General features: G+C 37.1%; 1 protein-coding gene across 1 annotated transcript in view; it reads right to left on the minus strand.

Moving 5' to 3' along the window:
• The window catches only part of SLC38A6 (solute carrier family 38 member 6), a 66,961-nt gene that overhangs the window by 36,904 nt on the left and 9,845 nt on the right, over positions 1-20,212 (minus strand). The window contains exons 4-5 of the mRNA XM_068965318.1: positions 9,444-9,496; positions 6,282-6,321 (exon numbers count right to left, since the gene is read on the minus strand). Of these exons, the coding sequence (XP_068821419.1) occupies positions 6,282-6,321; positions 9,444-9,496 (93 nt within the window). The remainder of the gene's footprint in view (positions 1-6,281; positions 6,322-9,443; positions 9,497-20,212) is intronic.

Raw genomic sequence — 20,212 nt, forward strand, 5'->3', positions numbered from 1 at the left:
GACAGTAGATTCTTCCCTAAAGAAACCATATGCTTACTTATGCATTCTGTGTGGTCTTCTCTTCTCAGTAGATCTTCCTTTTAAAGGAGTTCCAAGCCAGGTTGCTGGCTTTTCCTTCTCTTCCCCCTTCTCTTATTCCTTACTTTCTTCCTATAATAAATAAGACTTCAGTTCAGTTCAGTAGCCCAGTCGTGTCCGACTCTGCGACCCCATGAATTGCAGCACACCAGGCCTCCCTGTCCATCATCAACTCCCAGAGTTCACTCAAACTCATGTCCATTGAGTCAGTGATGCCATCCAGCCATCTCATCCTCTTGTTGTCTTTCTCCTCCTGCCCCTAATCCCTCCCAGCATCAGAGTCTTTTCCAATGAGTCAACTCTTTGCATGAGGTGGCCAAAGTACTGGAGTTTCAGCGTTAGCATCATTCCTTTCAAAGAACACTCAGGACTGATCTCCTTTACAATGGACTGGTTGGATCTCTTTGCAGTCCAAGGGACTCTCAAGAGTCTTCTCCAACACCACAGTTCAAAAGCATCAATTCTTCGGCACTCAGCCTTCTTCATCCAACTCTCACATCCATACATGACCACTGGAAAAACCATAGCCTTGACTAGGCAGACCTTTGTTGGCAAAGTAATGTCTCTGCTTTTGAATATGCTGTCTAGGTTGGTCATAACTTTCCTTCCAAGGAGTAAGCATCTTTTAATTTCATGGCTGCAATCACCATCTGCAGTGATTTTGGAACCTAAAAAAAAATAAAATCCGCCACTGTTTCCACTGTTTACCCATCTATTTGCCATGAAGTGATGGGACCAGATGCTATGATCTTAGTTTTCTGAATGTTGAACTTTAAGTCAACTTCTTCACTCTCCTCTTTCACTTTCATCAAGAGGCTTTTTAGTTCCTCTTCACTTTCTGCTCTAACATATGCAGTCATCTGCATATCTGAGGTTATTGATATTTCTCCCAGAAATCTTGATTCCAGCTTGTTCTTCCTTCAGCACATAAGACTTACACACAAATAAGACTTACTAAATACCAAGTGCTAGGTACTTAAAAACCTAAATGAATGAACAAGTACTTATAGACACGGAATACAAAGATGTCGGGGATAAACTGAGTCTTACTGAAAGATTCATGAAACAAATATTGATTAAGGAAAATTTTGCTTGATCCATGATCATCTTGCTTCTAAAGGCCCTGTTTCCTTTTCTCATAGATTCATCAGGGACATAGAATCTCAAAAAAACTGAGAAATGTTTAAGTGTTACAAAGAATAAAAGAGCCAGGAAGCATTAATCTGAGATATGACTACCTAACACAAAAGTAGCAGATTTTAAAATACTTTTCATTTTCTATTTTACATAAATAAGATCTAACTTTCCTCAATATTTTCAACCTTTTATTTTTCATATAATTCTAAACACTATGGACATTCAGTTTCTATCATTTATATGGTATATAAAACTGTCTTTTTAAGGCAAAATCTTAGGTTTTTAAATAGAATTTTTTAATTATCTCATTCATTCAACAAAATTATTTATTGAGTTCCTCTACCAGAAACTAGGTCAAGTTAGGAAAACAAATGAAAACACATAGTTCCTGTCCCCAAGGAGCTTTTAAAGTCCTCAACATTTAATCTTTTCATAGCTTTTCAACATTTACTAAATCAGAGCAGAAAAAACAAAGCCTTTAGAAGTAGACAAAGTGAGATTTCAGTCCTGGCTTTATTAAAGGGTAAAGGTAAGCAAGTCACTTATCCCCTCTGAGCGCTGATCTCATCCTCTGTAAAATGAGGATAATATCATCCACCCTGAAGTGTTGCTGTTAAATATAAAGTGTCAAGTATAGGCCTGACCTAAAGATAATTTATTATATTATTTCTCATTTCTAAACAATCACTGAAAAACTCTGACCACTTATACTAATAATGAATATTCCATCTTTAGAAAAATGCTATCTGAACTACATTATATATGCAGGTAGGCATGCAAGAGATGCAAACATTTAACCTGATTCTATACACTTCATATCATCTTACAAATATCTAATGTATCTCCAATTAATGAAAAGTCAAAATCCATTTGGAAGAAATAACATCAAATAAGTTATCTGTACAACGTTAAAGAGCCTCCCAAATAAATATGCCGTTTCTTCTCAAGCATACATGGCTTAGTACTGTTAAGGGCTTCCACAGACCCAACTTAGGTTAATCAAGAAACTACTTCTTAAGGTTGGAGTTCCTAGACTTTAACCTCAGAGGCTCAGAAGCTGCCCTAAAGGGTAGTTCTAAGAACTGAGACTCCCCTTTCTGAAAAAAGAACAGCATCCATGAAAGTTTTTAGAGCAATAGTGACTGACTTGTTAAAGATACCTAAGAAAAAAGCAAATCATCTTTTGAACCAAGTATAACCCTTCCATGAAACTTTCCTGTAATAAATAGGCACCTGACTTCCAACCCAGTGTTCTGTTCCAACAGCAAGCTTCCACTTCTATTCTAATAAAGGAATAGTTTATGCATGCTAAGACAATAGAAAAATAGCTTTGAAAATATGTTTCAGTTATTACTTAGTGGGCTCTCAATAAATAAAATTTCAGACAATGTGAAGAAAATAACAAGGATATTATTCTAAAAACTAAATAAGCATTACCAGCTTTTCTGAATTGGAGGAACATTAAAAATTTCTGTGACTGCTTTTAAGTGACTTTAAAAAAAAAGTTTCTAAAACAAAGCAAGCAAATCAACAAACTTAGAGCTGAAAGAACTGATGATTTATCTGCCACCAAATGCCGGAATCCAATCCCAATCCCATTCCAATCCCAAAGAAAGGCAATGCCAAAGAATGTTCAAACTACCACACAATTGCACTCATCTCACATGCTAGCTAAGTAATGCTCAAAATCCTCCAAGCCAGGTTTCAATAGTAAGTGAACTGTGAACTTCCAGACGTTCAAGCTGGATTTAGAAAAGGCAGAGGAACCAGAGATCAAATTGCCAACATCCGTTGGATCATTGAAAAAGCAAGAGTTACAGAAAAATATCTACTTCTGCTTTATTGACTACACCAAAGCCTTTGACTGTGTGGATCACAACAAAATGTGGAAAAGTCTTAAAGAGATGGGAATACCAGACCACCTGACCTGCCTCCTGAGAAGGAACAGTTAGAACTGGACATGGAACAACAGACTGGTTCCAAATTGTGAAAAGAGTAAATCAAGGCTGTATATTGTCACCCTGCTTATTTAACTTCTATGCAGAGTACATCATGAGACATGCTGGGCTGGAAGACGCACAAGCTGGAATCAAGACTGCCGGGAGAAATATGAATGACCTCAGATATGCAGATGACACCCCCCTTATGGCAGAAAGCTAAGAAGAACCAAAGAGCCTCTTGATGAAAGTGAAAGAGGAGAGTGAAAAAGTTGGCTTAAAGTTCAACATTCAGAAAACTAAGATCATGGCATCTGGTCCCATCACTTCACGGCAAATAGATGGGGAAACAATGGAAACAGTGAGGGACTTTATTTTCTTGGGCTCCAAAATCACTGCAGATGGTGATTGCAGCCATGAAATTAAAAGCCGCTTGCTCCTTGGAAGAAAAGTTATGACCAACCTAGATAGCATATTTCAAAGCAGAGACATTACTTTGCCAACAAAGGTCCGCCTAGTCAAGGCTATGGTTTTTCCTGTGGTCATGTATGACTATGAAGAAGGCTGAGTGCCGAAGAATTGATGCTTTTGAACTGTGGTGTTGGAGAAGACTCTTGAGAGTCCCTTGGACTGCAAGGAGATCCAACCAGTCCATTCTAAAGGAGATCAGTCCTGGGTGTTCTTTGGAAGGAATTATGCTAAAGCTGAAACTCCAGTACTTTGGCCACCTCATGCAAAGAGTTGACTCATTGGAAAAGACTCTGATGCTGGGAGGGATTGGGGGCAGGAGGAGAAGGGGACGACAGAGAATGAGATGGCTGGATGGCATCACCAACTCGATGGACTTGAGTTTGAGTGAACTCCGGGAGTTGGTGATGGACGGGGGGCCTGGTGTGCTGCGATTCATGGGGTCGCAAAGTCGGACATGACTGAGCAACTGAACTGAACTGAAGCTATTTTTTCAGGAATACCAGAACTTTTTCAAAGGAGTGTAGGACATTTCCATTATCACAAACCTTAGTATTTCAAATGAAACCAAACCAGCTTCACTATAGATTTCTACCCGTGAGAACCAGTTCTGCCCTTCAGAACAATACTAAATTACTCTAATATCTTTCCATGTTTCATGTTCAGCTTTTCAAATATTTAAAGCTAGTGATCAGTCTAGAAGTCCCCTTTGGTCGTCTTCTTGATAAATACAGCTAGAATATTACAAAGTACTTGAAAACAGCACATACAAATTATATTCAGCTAATATTTAGTTGAATAAAAGGTTTATCAAGTCCCAAATATTGTGCTAGGTTCCAGAAGTACAAAAAAAATGAGAGTAATACTTGACTTGGAGGAGCTGATAATAATAGTGAGGGAAGAAAGCATATACAGAGGTAACTTCGACCTAATAACAGCAAGTGCTAAAAGAATCAGGAACAATAACAGTTGCATACCAGCTTAGAGGACAAGGAAGCGATTCGGGTGAAGGATACTGAGAATACAGCAGCAGGCATTTGCCATAGCCACAAATTCAGATCGAAATTCCTGAGTTGAAAGTTCTCCATAAAATACAAACTGTGATCAATGGTTCTTAGTAATCATACAGAGGGGCTTCCCTGATGGTTCAGTGGTAAAGAATTCACCTGCCCATGCAAGAGACATGGGTTCGATCTCTGGGTCAGGAAGATCCCCTGGAGAAGGAAATGGCAACTCACAAAAAAAAAAAAAAAAAGGAAATGGCAACTCACTAAGTACTCTTTTCTGGGAAATCCCATGGACAGAGGAGCCTGGCGGGCCACAATCCATGGGGTCACCAGAGAGTTGGACGCAATTTAGTGACTAAACAACAACAATCATAGAGAGAGGAAAATGAGGGATTGTTTTCACGTTAGGGACATTACCAGTATACATTTAAGCATACTAGCTAAAACAAAATATTCCAAAGTAGATCTTAAAGTCATGGCATTTTCTAGATTCATTAGGGAAAAGACAGGTTACTGACTTCTAATGTGAAGAGTGAAGTAGGTGTGTTAAAAAGGAAATTATTTCGTATGACATCCAAGAAAGCATTCTTTTCCTTCAATTATTATGTGTGTGTATATAAGTATACATATGTATATTGCCCTGAAAATTCAAAGAATTAAAACATGAATGTTCAGGATTTCCAAAACAATGGCAAATACAATTTATTGTTGGAATGCTAATTTTTTCCTTGACCAAGAAACTCATTAAAGATGGAATTTTGTTGAACTTAATTAAATACAGAATATTGCTGAACTCAATGTAAACTGAAATAATAATAAGATAAACAAATAAGATTAAAATTTCCTCTGACCATACAATCTTGTGAAAGATTCAAGGTGCATATTAACTCTGTGTATTTAACTTTACACTAAAAACATTTATTTAGCACTCAAGTAAATGGTAAAAGAAAATTAAGACATTGTTCAGCATGATGTAACTTCTTTACAACATATACAAACATGATTCCCATAGGATTTTGGATTTAAATGTTTAATACATTTAGTCAATAATGATCAATAATTAACTTAACAGTACTTTTTGTTTCTGTAGTTCTTGATACCAGATCATTTTTTTTTAAATGCGAAAATAGGGAATTCTGAAAAATGTGAGAATACTTTTTATTTGTCTCAAGCTTGTTTATTTTGTACACCACATGGTCACTTTCAATTTTGTGCTTACGAAAGGAGATTGCCTTTCTACACATGACTGTTCACAGCCATGGAACATCCCTCCTTCTAAAGCAGTATACATCACAGCAGGTGATCAGGACAAAAATAGAGGGGAACTACTCCAGAATCACCTGGAGAGTTTTTCCAAGCTGTACTTCACCACTACCACAACTACAGAAAACCAGTGCTTCAGAGGTGTGTTACAGACCTAATAACAAGATTGAAAGCAAGGGTTTAGCTGAATTTAGAAGCTATTGTTCTACAAGGGCTGCTAAAAAGGATCTTTTAAAGAAAGAAAGACTAATAGGTCAGCACACAGGGCTTCTGAGATACCTATGTCTACCGAGGTTTAGGTTCCCAGCTGGACCTGTAGCAAGCAAGAAACCAAAGGAGGAAATCATTTCCACCACGTCTAAGCATAAGCTGTACACTTTCAATTGCTTACCTCCAATGTTCTGAATTATTATGGTGCTCGCCACCATCACCTATAAAAGAACAAATGTACTCAGAAGACGAAAGGGGAAATAATATAAAAGTATTGGTATTTTATTAAAAATAACTATTCAATAACTATGACTTGAAACAGATGCAGAAATTGAGTAAAGAGAAACTGAAAAGAACACACTCTGCCAGTCATTCGTAATATATAAAACTAATAATCATCACATAAAAAGTCTTTCTTTAATAGTTCCATGGTTACTATAAAGCACACTTTTGTAGGTTTCCTTGGCAGCCATTTTTAAAACAGTTAAAAGTGTTAAAAAGCTAGAGAATCAATGGTTATCAAAGTACCAAAGAATTGAAATTGAATCTATTTGGTCTTATTATTTTAAATTTGGTCTTTTTTTTTTCTTTACTGGTTATAACACATCGCTATGCTAGGCATACTGAGACAGCTTGAGGTGTGTTGCGCCAATGCTGTATTGTATAAAAGGAAACATAATCTTCAGAGTGTATCAGCTTGGCAAACACCAAGCCTTGAACATGGGAGCCTTGTTGCAGGGATAAATTAATTCTAGAGCAGAAAACTCTAGAGCCCACATATCTGAATACTGAAGCATTTCAAACTCAGTAACATGCAGTGGGCTGAGTATAAGACAACAGGAGGTAGTGAAGACTGTAATACATTGGAGAATTTCTCCTCTTTCAAAATGGGGCAGCTGTTATACAGCTCTGGCCAGTTGCTGACATGTGAGAATGTGAATCCAATGTAGCTAGATCTTCTGATTTTTCAAGGAAAGTCAGAAACTGAATTCTTTCAAAATGCCATAACTCTTAGTTGGCAATCACCTAAAAATAAAAAAAAGATTTGAGCCAAACAAAATATGCCTGACGCTTGCTAACTTGTGATCTTTGATGAGATTCCTGGGAAATACAAGACAGCACTTTATCCATTCTTGGTCATCAGATGCACTCAGAAGAGATGATTAAACATTCTGCTTCCACTTGGGCCTTTCAATCACTTAAATCTTGGTGAATCTGTACCTCCAATGTATGTCTGGAGCTGACTAGCTATCTAAGATCATTCCGTCGTGCATGGATTGGGAAGAGATCACCCTTCTTCTCCTAGGAATTCCATTTGCCTATCCTGGGAACAAACTAAGTTATCAAGACATAGAGGTCTTGGAAAGTAGGGCTAATGATTGAAACATCTGGCAAGACGTCTTTGAAGATATGATAATTGTCATTCTAATATTTCCCAGAAAAACCTTTACATGTCAACCCATTTAAAAATTAGTTCCAAAATGTCACAGTTGTTTGTGAAAAGACTTTTCTGAAATTTCTGTACACCATCTTTCATATGCAATTGATACCTGTTGTCAATCACACATGAAATTTGGATTTTTCTATGAATATACTGCAAAAAGCAATAATATCAATGTATTGAGTATTTCCCCATTTTCTGGCTCAGTTGAAGCATTTTTGATCTAGAAAGTCAATATATCTACCCATCTATCCATCTTTCTAGTGCCTAGTACAGTGCATGGCCACATGGTATTTGCTCAATAAATGTCTGGCAAGTACATAAACCATTTATAGACAATTAAACCATTTTTCTTAAAAAGTTCAAATCATTTCAAAAATATTTAATTTCAGAATAATGTGACCCTACCATATGTCATATCTATATTCATATAACATCTAGGAAGAAGGAAATAGGAAAGTTTCAAACCAACTCTGGAAGTTGAGAGAAAATATTAAATAAACAAATAACTCTTCATTTACAGTATTCTCTGTCTGTGTATCTGCCTACTAAAAACTGTGTGCATATACCAAAATGATGATGCAGCTACTCTAGAGTATAGGAAAAGGGGACTCTCAATAATCCATGTTCTTCTTGTAGACTCTGCTGCTATCCAAAGAATGAAGGAAATACTAATGTGAAATAACAGTGATGATGCTCAGTCATGATCATAGATTGTATTAAATTAATTAGAGAGTTTTCTTACATAAATAACATTTTTTTCTCCCTTGATTAAACTGGATGCAGGATATTGATCTTAATTATAACAAACATCCTGATCTTCAAGAAAAATTATTACCAAGGATGATTAACAAAAACCTTTACCCTCAAAAGTAACAGTCTCCATTTAGTTCAAATTTCAGGCTATAAGGATCCAAACCATGAGATTATATAACATGATTTAAATATTCTCTTTTGTACTTTAAATGCAAAGTTAATTTGAATGCAAATACACATCTCCTGCCCCTCATTACATAGCTATATCTTTTTCCTCTCAGACTTAATTCTTAAAGGTTAGTTCAGCCACCAACAAAATAGCATCCTTTTAGATTAAAAACAAACAAAAAATACAAACAACAGATTTACAAAATGAAAAGAAAAAGCTCTGTTTGGAATCAACATACAAATGGGTTTTAGAAGTATGATAGCTCTTCAGAAATAAAAAATAATTATTAAAACACTAACAATAATATTTAACTCCAGATTATCTGTGGAAGACAGGTAATTAGTTTAACTAAACTAGATTAGCATGCCCACCGCCAATGAATGTCCCATAAATACTGTTGTTATTTCTCTCATTCTGGGGAGGAAAAATAATAGATTTTGAGTCTGGACTCCTATGCTTCCATACTGGCTTTGAGTAATTATAGACAAATAGGCCCCTTCCCTTCTCTGGGCCTTAATTTCCTCACTTCTAAATGAAGGATCATCTTTTAGCACTATTCAGCTCTTAAATGACATGATCTTCTAATTATCAATTTTATAAACATGCTATAAGGTTAATTCCAAGCATCTGTCTTGTCCAGTCTTCATGAGAATTCAAACATAATCTAATCAACATTAATTACAAAATGTTAAAACAGGCCACTGTTACTGATTTAAAATTATAAGTCACTGCTCTCCTTCATTAGAGTAAAAAACACTAAAAAATTTAAGTGTTGAATTATATTTATCAGTGTATTTTTAGGAAGGTCATAGAGATTTCTTCTTTCTCTTCCTGCTCCCATCATTCCTTTTCTTCACTTTATTTCCTTTTATTCCCTTAATTTCTTCCTCTCATATATATTTGTCTTTTCTAACTGGAAATGGAAGGGAAAAACTGCCTTTCAGGATTTTGAATACAGCAAGGAAAAAAAAAATTACCTTTCCAGGTAATCCAAATGCAAAGAGTCCAAGATCTTCATAAGATGTCACAGCTGTTGAGAGAAATTATAATTGTTATTTTTACACAATACCATCTGTGTGCCGAGTCTTACATGGAAGAAAACTATTCCACTACTATCTACAGCTATTCGATGTGCTGTGTGCTGTGTGCTGTGCTTAGTCACTCAGTCAAGTTTGATTCTTTGCAACCCCATGGACTAGCCCGCCATGGGGATTCTCTAGGGAAGAATACTACAGTAGGATGCCATGCCCTCCTCCAGGGGATCTTCCCAACCCAGGGATCGAACCCAGGTCTCCTGCATTGCAGGTGGATTCTTTACCATCTGAGCCACTAGGGAAGCCCAGCTATTTGACAATCACATTAAATTTAAAGCTGAAGTATTGACTTGGGGGAAAGTTGAAAACTTATGATCCATAAAGAAAATGTCCTCAATAGAGTTTAGCAATTCCTAAGGTTGTCTAACTACCTAAGTTGCATTAATTCAAATAATAATTACTTAAGAACAACCCACTACTCACTAAACAGTATTCACAGACTACATTGTCCAAATATAAATTTTCGTTGACAACAGTTTCTAAAAACTGTCTATGTAAATAAAGCTTCATCAAGTATAAAAGCTAAATCATACTTTCAGAGACATTCACTTTTCCAGGCTACCTTGGATATAATATATTCAGATGGAAACAATACCTTCATCCTGTGATAAGGGAATATATTTTCTTTCTCATCATAGAGAGTATGAAATTACATTTTCATTCCACATGTTCCAGAAGTGTGATCACAGAAAAGATGAAAATTAAAAGGCTCATAAAAGAACCAAATTTGTCCTTAAATGGAAATTTCATGTTAAAATTAGTGATACCACAGGTAAAAATAAGAGCATTAAAAACGTTTATATAATCCTAAATCAAAGCTTTGGTTTTTCCAGTAGTCATGTATGGATGTGAGAGTTGGACCATCAAGAAGGCTGAGTGCCAAAAATTGATGCTTTTGAATTGCAGTGCTGGAGAAGACTCTAGAGAGTCCCTTGGACAGCAAGGAAATCAAACCAGTGAATCCCAAAGGAAATCAACCCTGAATATTCATTGGAAGGACTGAAGCTGCAGCTCCAATACTTTGGCCACCTGATGCAAAGAGCCAACTTATTGGAAAAGACCCTGATGCTGAGAAAGATTGAGGGCAAGAGGAGAAGCGGGTGGCAGAGGATGAGATGATTAGATAGCATCACTAACTCAATGCACATGAATGTGAGCAAACTCTGTGAGATAGTGAAGGACAGGGAAGCCTGGCATGCTATGGTTAGTTCATGGGGTGGAGGGAGTCAGACACAACTTAGTGGCTGAACAACAACAACAAAGTTTGAGAAGTCCTCAACTTTACAATGCTTATGCGATAAAAAAGGCAGGTGAGCAGATACTAAGACTTGATAATAGCATCACACATTTCCTCGTGAATCAAAGATATGGATCATCATTTCTTAAAGCAAGTTATTAACATATCCTCTCAAGATATACTTGGGTTTCTTTAAGCTATCACTATATTAACAAAAACCTCCTGTATACTTTCATCTTTTAGCACTGTTTAGCTCTTAAATGACACGATCTTCTAATTATCAGTTTTTTAAACATGCCATAAGGTGAACAAAGCTCATCAAGTATGAAAACATAAGCATTTTGAAAACCATATGTGGTCTTTACATGTTATAACTACAAAGTTAGAAAGAAAACAGTGAAATGCTTAAAAAAATAAGTTTTACTTAAGAACAAAAATTTTTAACATATTAAAGTTATAATCTATTATCAGGGTTCATCAAAGAATTTAGAACTTTTTGCGTGACATTTATTTTTAATTTTTAAAAATTTTTATTTAGTATTTTAATTTTTTTTAGCTGGGTCATGTGGCATGAAGGATCTTATCTCCCTGATCAGGGATCAAAGCTGTGCCCCTGCATTGGGAGCATGGAGTATTAACCACTGGACCCCAGGGGAAGTCCCAGACACAGCTATTTTTTTAAATGTATTTACACACTGCTCAACAGTGGGCAAGGACAATTTATTTTTATTTTTTAATATAAATTTATTTATTTTAATTGGATGCTAATTACTTTACAATATTGTATTGGTTGTGCCATTTATCAACATGAATCCGCCACGGGTATACACGTGTTCCCCATCCTGAACCCCCCTCCCACTACCCTCCCTGTACCATACCTCTGGGTCATCCCAGTGCACCAGCCCCAAGCATCCTGTATCATGCATCAATCCTGGACTGGTGATTCATTTCATATATGATATTATACATGTTTCAATGCCATTCTCCCAAATCATCCCACCCTCTCCCTCTCCCACAGAGTCCCAAAGACTGGAACATATAATTTAATTCAAGTAGGAACCTTCATGCTTTAACAGTGAAAGATTTCCTAGAATAATTTCCTAGAATAATCCTAGAGGGGCAGATTGTAGACATATTTTAAACATAAAAATTTTTTTAAAAAGAGTTAAAAAACTGAGATCTGGAATTTCTTCCTCTACTTGAAATGCCCAAATTCTATTTTTCCAAATGCATATGTTCTAAAGTGAATGTCATCACAAAAATTATTAATTATTTCAACCAATATATCTTTACAAGTTTGTTCCAAAGTTCCTAAACATAATTAAGTAATAATGTTATTTATAGGGACACAATTTTTTATATTTAACATTCCAAAGGCTTGGTTTTATATATTCAACCTGAAAAAGCTCTAAATATTAGCTTCTAATTTGACATTGGGAAGGGAATTTTGTTACATACTATATGTATGTGAACCAAGTCTTCAGAAGGTCTCTGATTTGTCACTATGAAGCATGAGATTAAAGGAACATCAGTGTTCATTTTCAGCATCCCTCTTTCATATTACAGTTGAAAGTGTTGTTTAAAAAAAAACTTTCCTTCCAAGGGCTTAAAGCAAGGAGGCTTTCAGTGTTATACATGGAAATACATCACAAAATTTGCTTTAAAAATTACCTATTTTGCATTAGTTTCTTTGTCAGGGAGTAAGTTATCAAGATAATAATCTTCAAAAAATGTAGCTAAGATTTGTTTCACTTTTAAATAGGAGAAAACAAGTATGGCAAGAATACTGAAGCAGGTTGCCATTTGCTACTCCAGGGGATCTTCTCAACTCAGGGATAGAACCCACTTCTCTTTGCATCTATTGCATTGGCAGGTGGATTCTTTACCACTGCGCCACTTAGACAGCCCCATAAATTGTATATTAGTAAATATAAAAAGCAAGTAACTTTTCATGAGAAGAAGAGGAGGAGAGGATGGGAGGTATGGAGAGAGTAACATGGAAACATCCATTACCATATGTAAAACAGACAGCCAGTGGGAATTTGCTGTATGACTCAGGAAACTCAAATGGGGGCTGGATAACAACATAGAGGGGTGGGATGGGGAGGGAGGTGGGAGGGATGTTCAAGTGGGAGGGGACATGGGTAAACCTATGGCTGATTCACATTGATGTTTGGTAGAAACCAATGCAATACTGTAAAGCAATTATCCATTAAAAATAAATAAATATATAAAATTTTAAAAAGCAAGTAACTTTGCTTTAGGCAAAAATAATACTGAAATAATCCCAAAAGAATTGCTATTTCAATTACCTAAATTTAAATAAATTAAACATTTAGCACTTAGTCTTAATCTCTAAATCAGAACATTACTTCAGAAAATATAACCACACTAACAGCTTAATGAAGATAGCTGTAACTGCAATTTCAGACAACAGTGGCATACATCTTAGCAACCTCAAATTAATTCTCTATTATTTTCTACTTTTTAAAAAATATCTCTAAATACAGCAGAGTCCCAAATTCAAAGTGAAAAAATGTTTAGACTTTTAAACAGAGTTTGACTATTATGTTCAAATCCTAATTCTATTTTTCAAGTCAGCAGATCTGGCTAGTCATTCAGTTCCGTAACTGTCATCTTCTTATATGTTGCAAAAATTAGAAGTATTTTTCCATGTCTGAGTCATCATGAGTATGAATAATGGCTTCTGGCCTAATATTGAGGAATTGTTAAAATATGTACATAGTCAGCCAAATGCTTTATCTCCACATATTTACTTTTTAACAGTTTTTTGGATCATTTTGACACATAAACCAAAACAATAGTGAAATACTTTTAAAATTCTGTTCTATCATTTGGACAATTAAGTGTAAATTGGAACTGACTTCAGAATGTAATCTCAACAACAAACCTTGAAAACATTTATAATATTTGACCCCTGGGAGCGTGCATCTTAGAAAATAAGGCTAATATCAGAGAAATCACTGTATGCAAAAATACTCATTATGCATTATTACACTGAAAACAAAGAATACCTAAATGCTCAATGATGATAAACTGGTTAAGTAAATTATGGTAGGTATATCTAGTAGAATAATATGTAGCCATTAAAAGCTATGTTTATAATAAAATGAAAAATGTCAATATTAAGTGAAAAACAAAAGGTTTTATCAAATATGATCTATAAAGCAAAACATACGATCAGTGTTTTAATACCTTATTTATAATGTTAAAGATGCTTTGAGAGCTATCAAAACAAGATATGGTAATAACCAGTCACACTAATAGCAAATTCTTACAGAACAGGAATAACATTAATTATGAAAATTATGAAATTAATTCAGCCTTTTACAGGAATTCAAACAAGCAATACTTGGCACAATCCTCTCTAAATAAATAACTGCAAGCAGTTACTAGCAATCTATTTTAGGAAATTAGTTTTTTATATTAAAGAAATCAATGCTATGTCTTTGAGGGGGCAGAAAGGCTGTAAATCTGAATCAAGTAAATTGGGGAAATTTTTCTCCTTTAATGTACCATCAAGGCACACTTTAGTGCTATTTTGGCTAGACCAAGAGTTTGGCCTCCACAGGAATCATTTGGAAAGCTGCTTCCCATGAAGCAGTGGAATATTTCCAGCTAGTTACTCCAGTGTTCTGTCTGCTTTGCATTTTTTCCTCAATGAAATAGGACAATTAATAAACTCTGGTTACAGTACAAAGCCCAAGTTTCAGCAGCAGCAATATTATCTTTGGAACTGGATTGAGGGACATGAGTTATTCAAATACAGTTCAACCCTCAGAAAGCAGGCCATTTGGAATGCACTCTTATTTTGAAATTCTTTTCTTTCTTGTGCTTTCCTTCATTTTCCTCTTGTCTTTTTTCTCCCTAATAGTGTCATGCAGGCCATTCATTTATTGAATATCTCCTATGCAACTGTGCCACCACTTCTGATCTTTCTTAATGTGTACTTAAATGTCAGTTTACCAACTAAATGTGGTGTGATTTTAGAGTACTCATAGTAAAAGAAAATAGAACGAGAGAGTACAAAGAACATACTCCTTTCTGTGTCACAGAAGTGAGATACCTGCAGGCACAGAGAAAATTCTAGGGTCCCAACATACCGCATGGTTCTTCAGTGAACTGGATTCACATTTATATCCTATAAATGCTATTCACTGGTTTTTCAACTTTAGACTCAACTTATTCATAAAACATTAATGACAAGATAGATTATAAAACAGAAAGTAAATACTGTCAACCTTGACAATATCAGGGTACAGTAGCAGGACGACGGGAAATAGAGAACAGGGGAAAGCAAGCACAGTATATATACAAGTATATATATATGCAGCGTAGCAGAGTAAAATGACACCATCTAAGAAACAAAAACAAAACTTTAAATGTATTGTTTAGAGTCACAAATAATCAGAAAAAGAATTATTGAATACAAACTAATGACAATTAGAAGAAGGACTAGTATACTCAAGCTAAATCCTCACCTTACATAATGAGGTGTCAATAAATAATATCTTAATAAATAACAGTAGAAGAATATGATTTACACTTAGAGAGGTAACTCCCCAAAAGAAGTCAAAACAAAACTCTAAATGCTGTGAACTCTGGGAAACGGAACTAGAGGTGGGGAAGAATGGGCAGGAAAGTGTTCCAAGTCCTCCTGCATAAGCGCACACACACATATACACATGGCATGTACATCCACATATGTGTGACTGTTATTACCTTGATAAAATTAAGAGGAGGTTCATTTAAAAATATGTTTAATCCTGCAAAGACTTATACCCATCCTTCCCTGCAGCCCAGTAAAGTTCAGTTCTGCTACAGGAAACACTCTGCCATCAGGGAGGACAATACAAAGGGGTCATGACAAAAGCACAGTACACACACAGTCTGGCTCAGGTTTTCCCATCCTGCCACTGCTGATACTTTGGACCCGGATAAGTGTTTGCAGAGGGGGCTGTTGTACGCACGGTAGCCGGTTTAGCAGTGTCCCTGGCCTCACTAGATGCCAGCAGCACCTCACTCTGCCCACCAATTCTCGGCCTTGACAACCAGAAATGTCTTTGTGCTTAGTTGTTGAGTCATGTCTGACTCTTTGCAACCCCATGGACTGTAGCCCACCAGGCTCCTCTGTCCATGGGGATTCTCCAGGCTAGAATACTAGAGTGGTTCGCCATGCCCTCCTCCAGGGGATCTTCCCAACCCAGGGATCAAACTCAGGTCTCCCGCCTTGCACGCGGATTCTTTACTGTCTGAGCCACCAGGGACTTTAGACACTGCCACATGCCCCTAGGGGAGAAAAATCAAGGCAAGATGAGAACCACTTACCAGCAGAAAGGATGAGACAAGACCACCATTCACTGAAGATGGAGTCCCATAATCAGCCCACTTAATTAACTGTGGGAATACTGAACTATGCTCATTAATCACAAGAAAAAGATCCAAAATTATAGTGTGGGCAGCTATCATACCAAACAATAAACAAATACTGTGAGCACTGAGATAGGAAATAGGAATCTACTGTCTTTCAATCAGTTTCAGTCTCATTTGCTCTCACAATGAGAGCATCTCAGTGCTGAATGGGACCCTAAAGAGATCCAAAGCCTTCACAGAGTACCCAGACTAATGTGGGGGAAAAATAAAAGGCTCTCAGCTTTATCGAGAAATGGTATCTTGGTGTCCAACATGTAAATTTGTACACTTTATTTTATAAACTATACAATAAATTTTCAAAGGTACTTCTGACATATGTAATTTCTGCCTGTGTATTAAATTTGGAACTTTTAAAATAGAATCCCTCTGTATCTAATACATCCATCCATCATCACCCACATACCCAGCTTTTATTAAACACCCTCTGTTTGGTAGATGCTGAGAAAACAATGGCTAATGCTTTCAATACACACTAAGATTTCCAGGAACATAATTACTATGTTTGGTTTTGTTTGGAACTTTGCCAAAAACTGTTTCCCATTTAGAAAAATCCTATCACTAACAGCGTTTATTTTGTTTTTGTTTCTCCTTTACTTTGCTATATGGCATTATATTAATTTTAAGTACTGTATTCGTATACTATGGCTGCGTAACAAAGTATCACAAAGTTGGTGACTTAAAAGAGCAGAAATTTATTCTCTCATAATTCTGGAGGTCAGAAGGCCAGAATCAGTCTCACTGGGTCAGTATCAAGGTAGCAGCAAGGCCACAGTTTCTGTAGAGGCCCTAGAGGAAATCCATTCCTTGCCTCTTCCAGCTTCCGGTGACAGCTGGCCTGACTTGATTTGTGGCCAGATCACTCCCGTCTCTGCCTCTGTGGTCATAATTGCTTTCTCCGCTGCTGTCTGAGTTCTCTCTCTCTCTCTGTGACCAGGTAACTGCCCTGAGTCCACAGAATAGTCTCCCTCGCAAAGTCCCTTTTTTGCCGTCAGTGGTAACATTCACAGGGATTAGAATCTGGATATGTTTTGGGGGCACCTCTACTTAGCGATGGACATGAGTTTGAGTAGGCTCCGGGAGTTGGTGATGGACAGGGAAGCCTGGCATGCTGCAGTCCATGGGGTCACAAGGAGTTGGACACAACTGAGCGACTGAACTGAACTGAACTAACTTAGCCCACCACAAGTGGCTTATAATACCTATAGGAATTCACTTTAGGTAATAAAAGAAGCACTTTGAATTTTTTTTTTTTAACAAAAAGAGGGTGCTGTGATGGATTTCAAATCACCACTCTAGCATGTTTCATTTTAAAAAAATGGGGAGGGCAAGGGGGTCATTTTACTCTTTATTTCTTCATGATTGCTAAAAAATAAAATCCTCATAAAAGAATTGTAACCGTTAGAAAGAGGAAGATAGGAGACTATGTTCTCTTTCTCAGTGGGCTCTCAGAAGGACCAAAATTCTCTTTGGAAGCAATAACTGGTGAATCCTAGTATCTACTTTGACTCTTTTCCAACCACCTCAGTGACTTCTCACTGCCTCAGCAAAAGCTCCAAATTCCTTAAGATCTAACACTTGTCTGTTTATTCAGTTTCACTTTCTTCTTTGTGTCATATGCATAAATAATAGTTAACTAGTTTTGGTATGGTGGGTAAAATATTCAGTATGTACCTTTTTATGTGTGGGAATGTTCTCTCTTGCCTTGGCTGTTGGTCAAATTCCTTTTTAGCTCGGTCCTCCCAATACTGGCTGACCCTCACCACCCCCCTCACCCCCCACTGAGACAAGGCAAAACATTCTCTCCTCTGAGCTATCATTATACCTTGCACATATTTAAATGGTCACACTACATTATAAATCATTTGCTTATGTATTTGTCTCCCCTTCTAGATTATGAGCTTTTTTAAGGGAAGGAAGGAAGTCATTTATCTCTGTAATCCTCACAGATAAATGAGTATAGGATGAATGAATGAGCCTCTATCCTGGGCTTCACTTCTAGGACTGGTCCATCTAATTTTACTTCAGAGTGCACATATCCAAAACTGAACTCATTTTTATTTTGAACTAGCATCTCCTGCTGTGTTCTTATGACCATTAATGACACTATCATTAATCCAGTGGCCTGTGTCAGAAATCTCGGAGATATCCTCAGACAGGCCCTCCTCCACATTCAGTCTAAATTCCCCAAGTTTCTTAACTTGCCTTCTTTCCCCTTTTATTCTCTTTGTTAATACCTTGCTTCAATCTTTCACTATTTGATTCTTAGACTTCTGTAACAGCCAGATCTGCTAATCTACTGTTAATCTAACAGGTACTGTTAGTACGAATTAGAGCTAGACAGACAAATGAGAAAGGCACTCCCTTCAGAAAGAATAAAAAGAAAAGGATTTCCATCCTGAACAAACTCCTGAAGGCAAGCATGACCTGGCGAGCTGACTGTGCCTTTGTGAAAAGAACTACTTCAACCTGCAGGTGGCTCTCAGATCTGCTGTTTGACTGTTGTCCTGGGAATTCCCTCCACTTCTCCCCTGTGCTGTGTGTAAGTTGCTCAGTCATGTCCAACTCTTTGCAACCCCATGGACTGCAGCCTACCAGGCTCCTCGGTTTATGGGATTCTCCAAGCAAGAATACTGGAGTGGGTTGCCATTCCCTTCTCCAGGGGATCTTCCCAATCCAGGGACTGAACAGGTGGGTTCTTTACTGTCTGAGCCACCAGGGAGCCTCTCCCTTGTGCTGGATCCCTAATTTTTTTGGTACCACCTAATTTTGGTAAGCTGAGCACTGAAGCTGAGCACTGAATTGATGCTTTTGAACTATGGTGTTAGAGAGGACTCCTGAGAGTCCTTTGGACAGCAAGGAGATCCATCCAGTCATTCCCGAAGGAAATCAGTCCTGAATATTCATTGGAAGGACTGATACTGAAGCTGAAGCTCCAATACTTTGGCCACCTGATGCGAAGAACTGATTCATTGGAAAAGACCCTGATGCTGGGAAAGATTGAAGGCAGGAGGAGAAGGAGACGACAGAGGATGAGATGGTTGGATGGTGTCACCAACCTAATGGACATGATTTTGAGCAGGCTCTGGAAGTTGGTGATGGACAGGGAAGCCTGGCATGCCGCAGTCCATGGGGTTGCAAAGAGTTGGACACGACTGAGTGACTGAACTGAACTGAACTTTGGTAAGTGGCATCCTCCATTGCTCGTTACATAAGAGTGTATGGGAGATAATTTTTTGAGTCTTTTATGTCATTATTCTACCTGTACACTTAAATAATAATTTGGCAGGATGTAGCATTCTATATTCAGAGAAGGCAATGGCAACCCACTCCAGTACTCTTGCCTGGAAAATCCCATGGATGGAGGAGCCTGGTAAAGAGTTGGACACGACTGAGCAACTTCACTTTCACTTTTCACTTTCATGCATTGGAGAAGGAAATGGCAACCCACTCCAGTGTTCTTGCCTGGAGAATCCCAGGGACGGGGGGAGCCTGGTGGGCTGCCGTCTATGGGGTCGCACAGAGTCAGACACGACTGAAGCGACTTAGTAGCAGCAGCAGCAGCAGCAGCAGCAGCAGCATTCTATATTGAGATCATTTTCCTCAAGAATTCTGAAGGTATTGCTTTATAGCCTTCTTATTTATAGTTCTTCCTAGGAAGTCTTTTGTCATTATAGTTCTTGACTCTTTGCATGAGAATTGTTTGTTTCTCCTCTCTGAAGCTTTCAGTATAGTCTCTTTACAACTGTATTTCTAATTTTTCATAAAGATACATCTTGATATGAATTCTTTTATAATTATTACACTGGTTACCAGGAAAAATTCTCCCAATCTGGAAACTAATTTCTTTCAGTTACAAACTTGGCTTGTATTATTTCGTTGATAATTTTCTATCATCTAATTTTTCTGTTTTCATGAAATTCTTTCTATTTGTATGCTGAACCTCCTGGACTGATCCTCTCAT

Source organism: Capricornis sumatraensis, chromosome 2, assembly GCF_032405125.1.
Source record: "Capricornis sumatraensis isolate serow.1 chromosome 2, serow.2, whole genome shotgun sequence".
Classification (NCBI taxonomy): domain Eukaryota; kingdom Metazoa; phylum Chordata; class Mammalia; order Artiodactyla; family Bovidae; genus Capricornis; species Capricornis sumatraensis.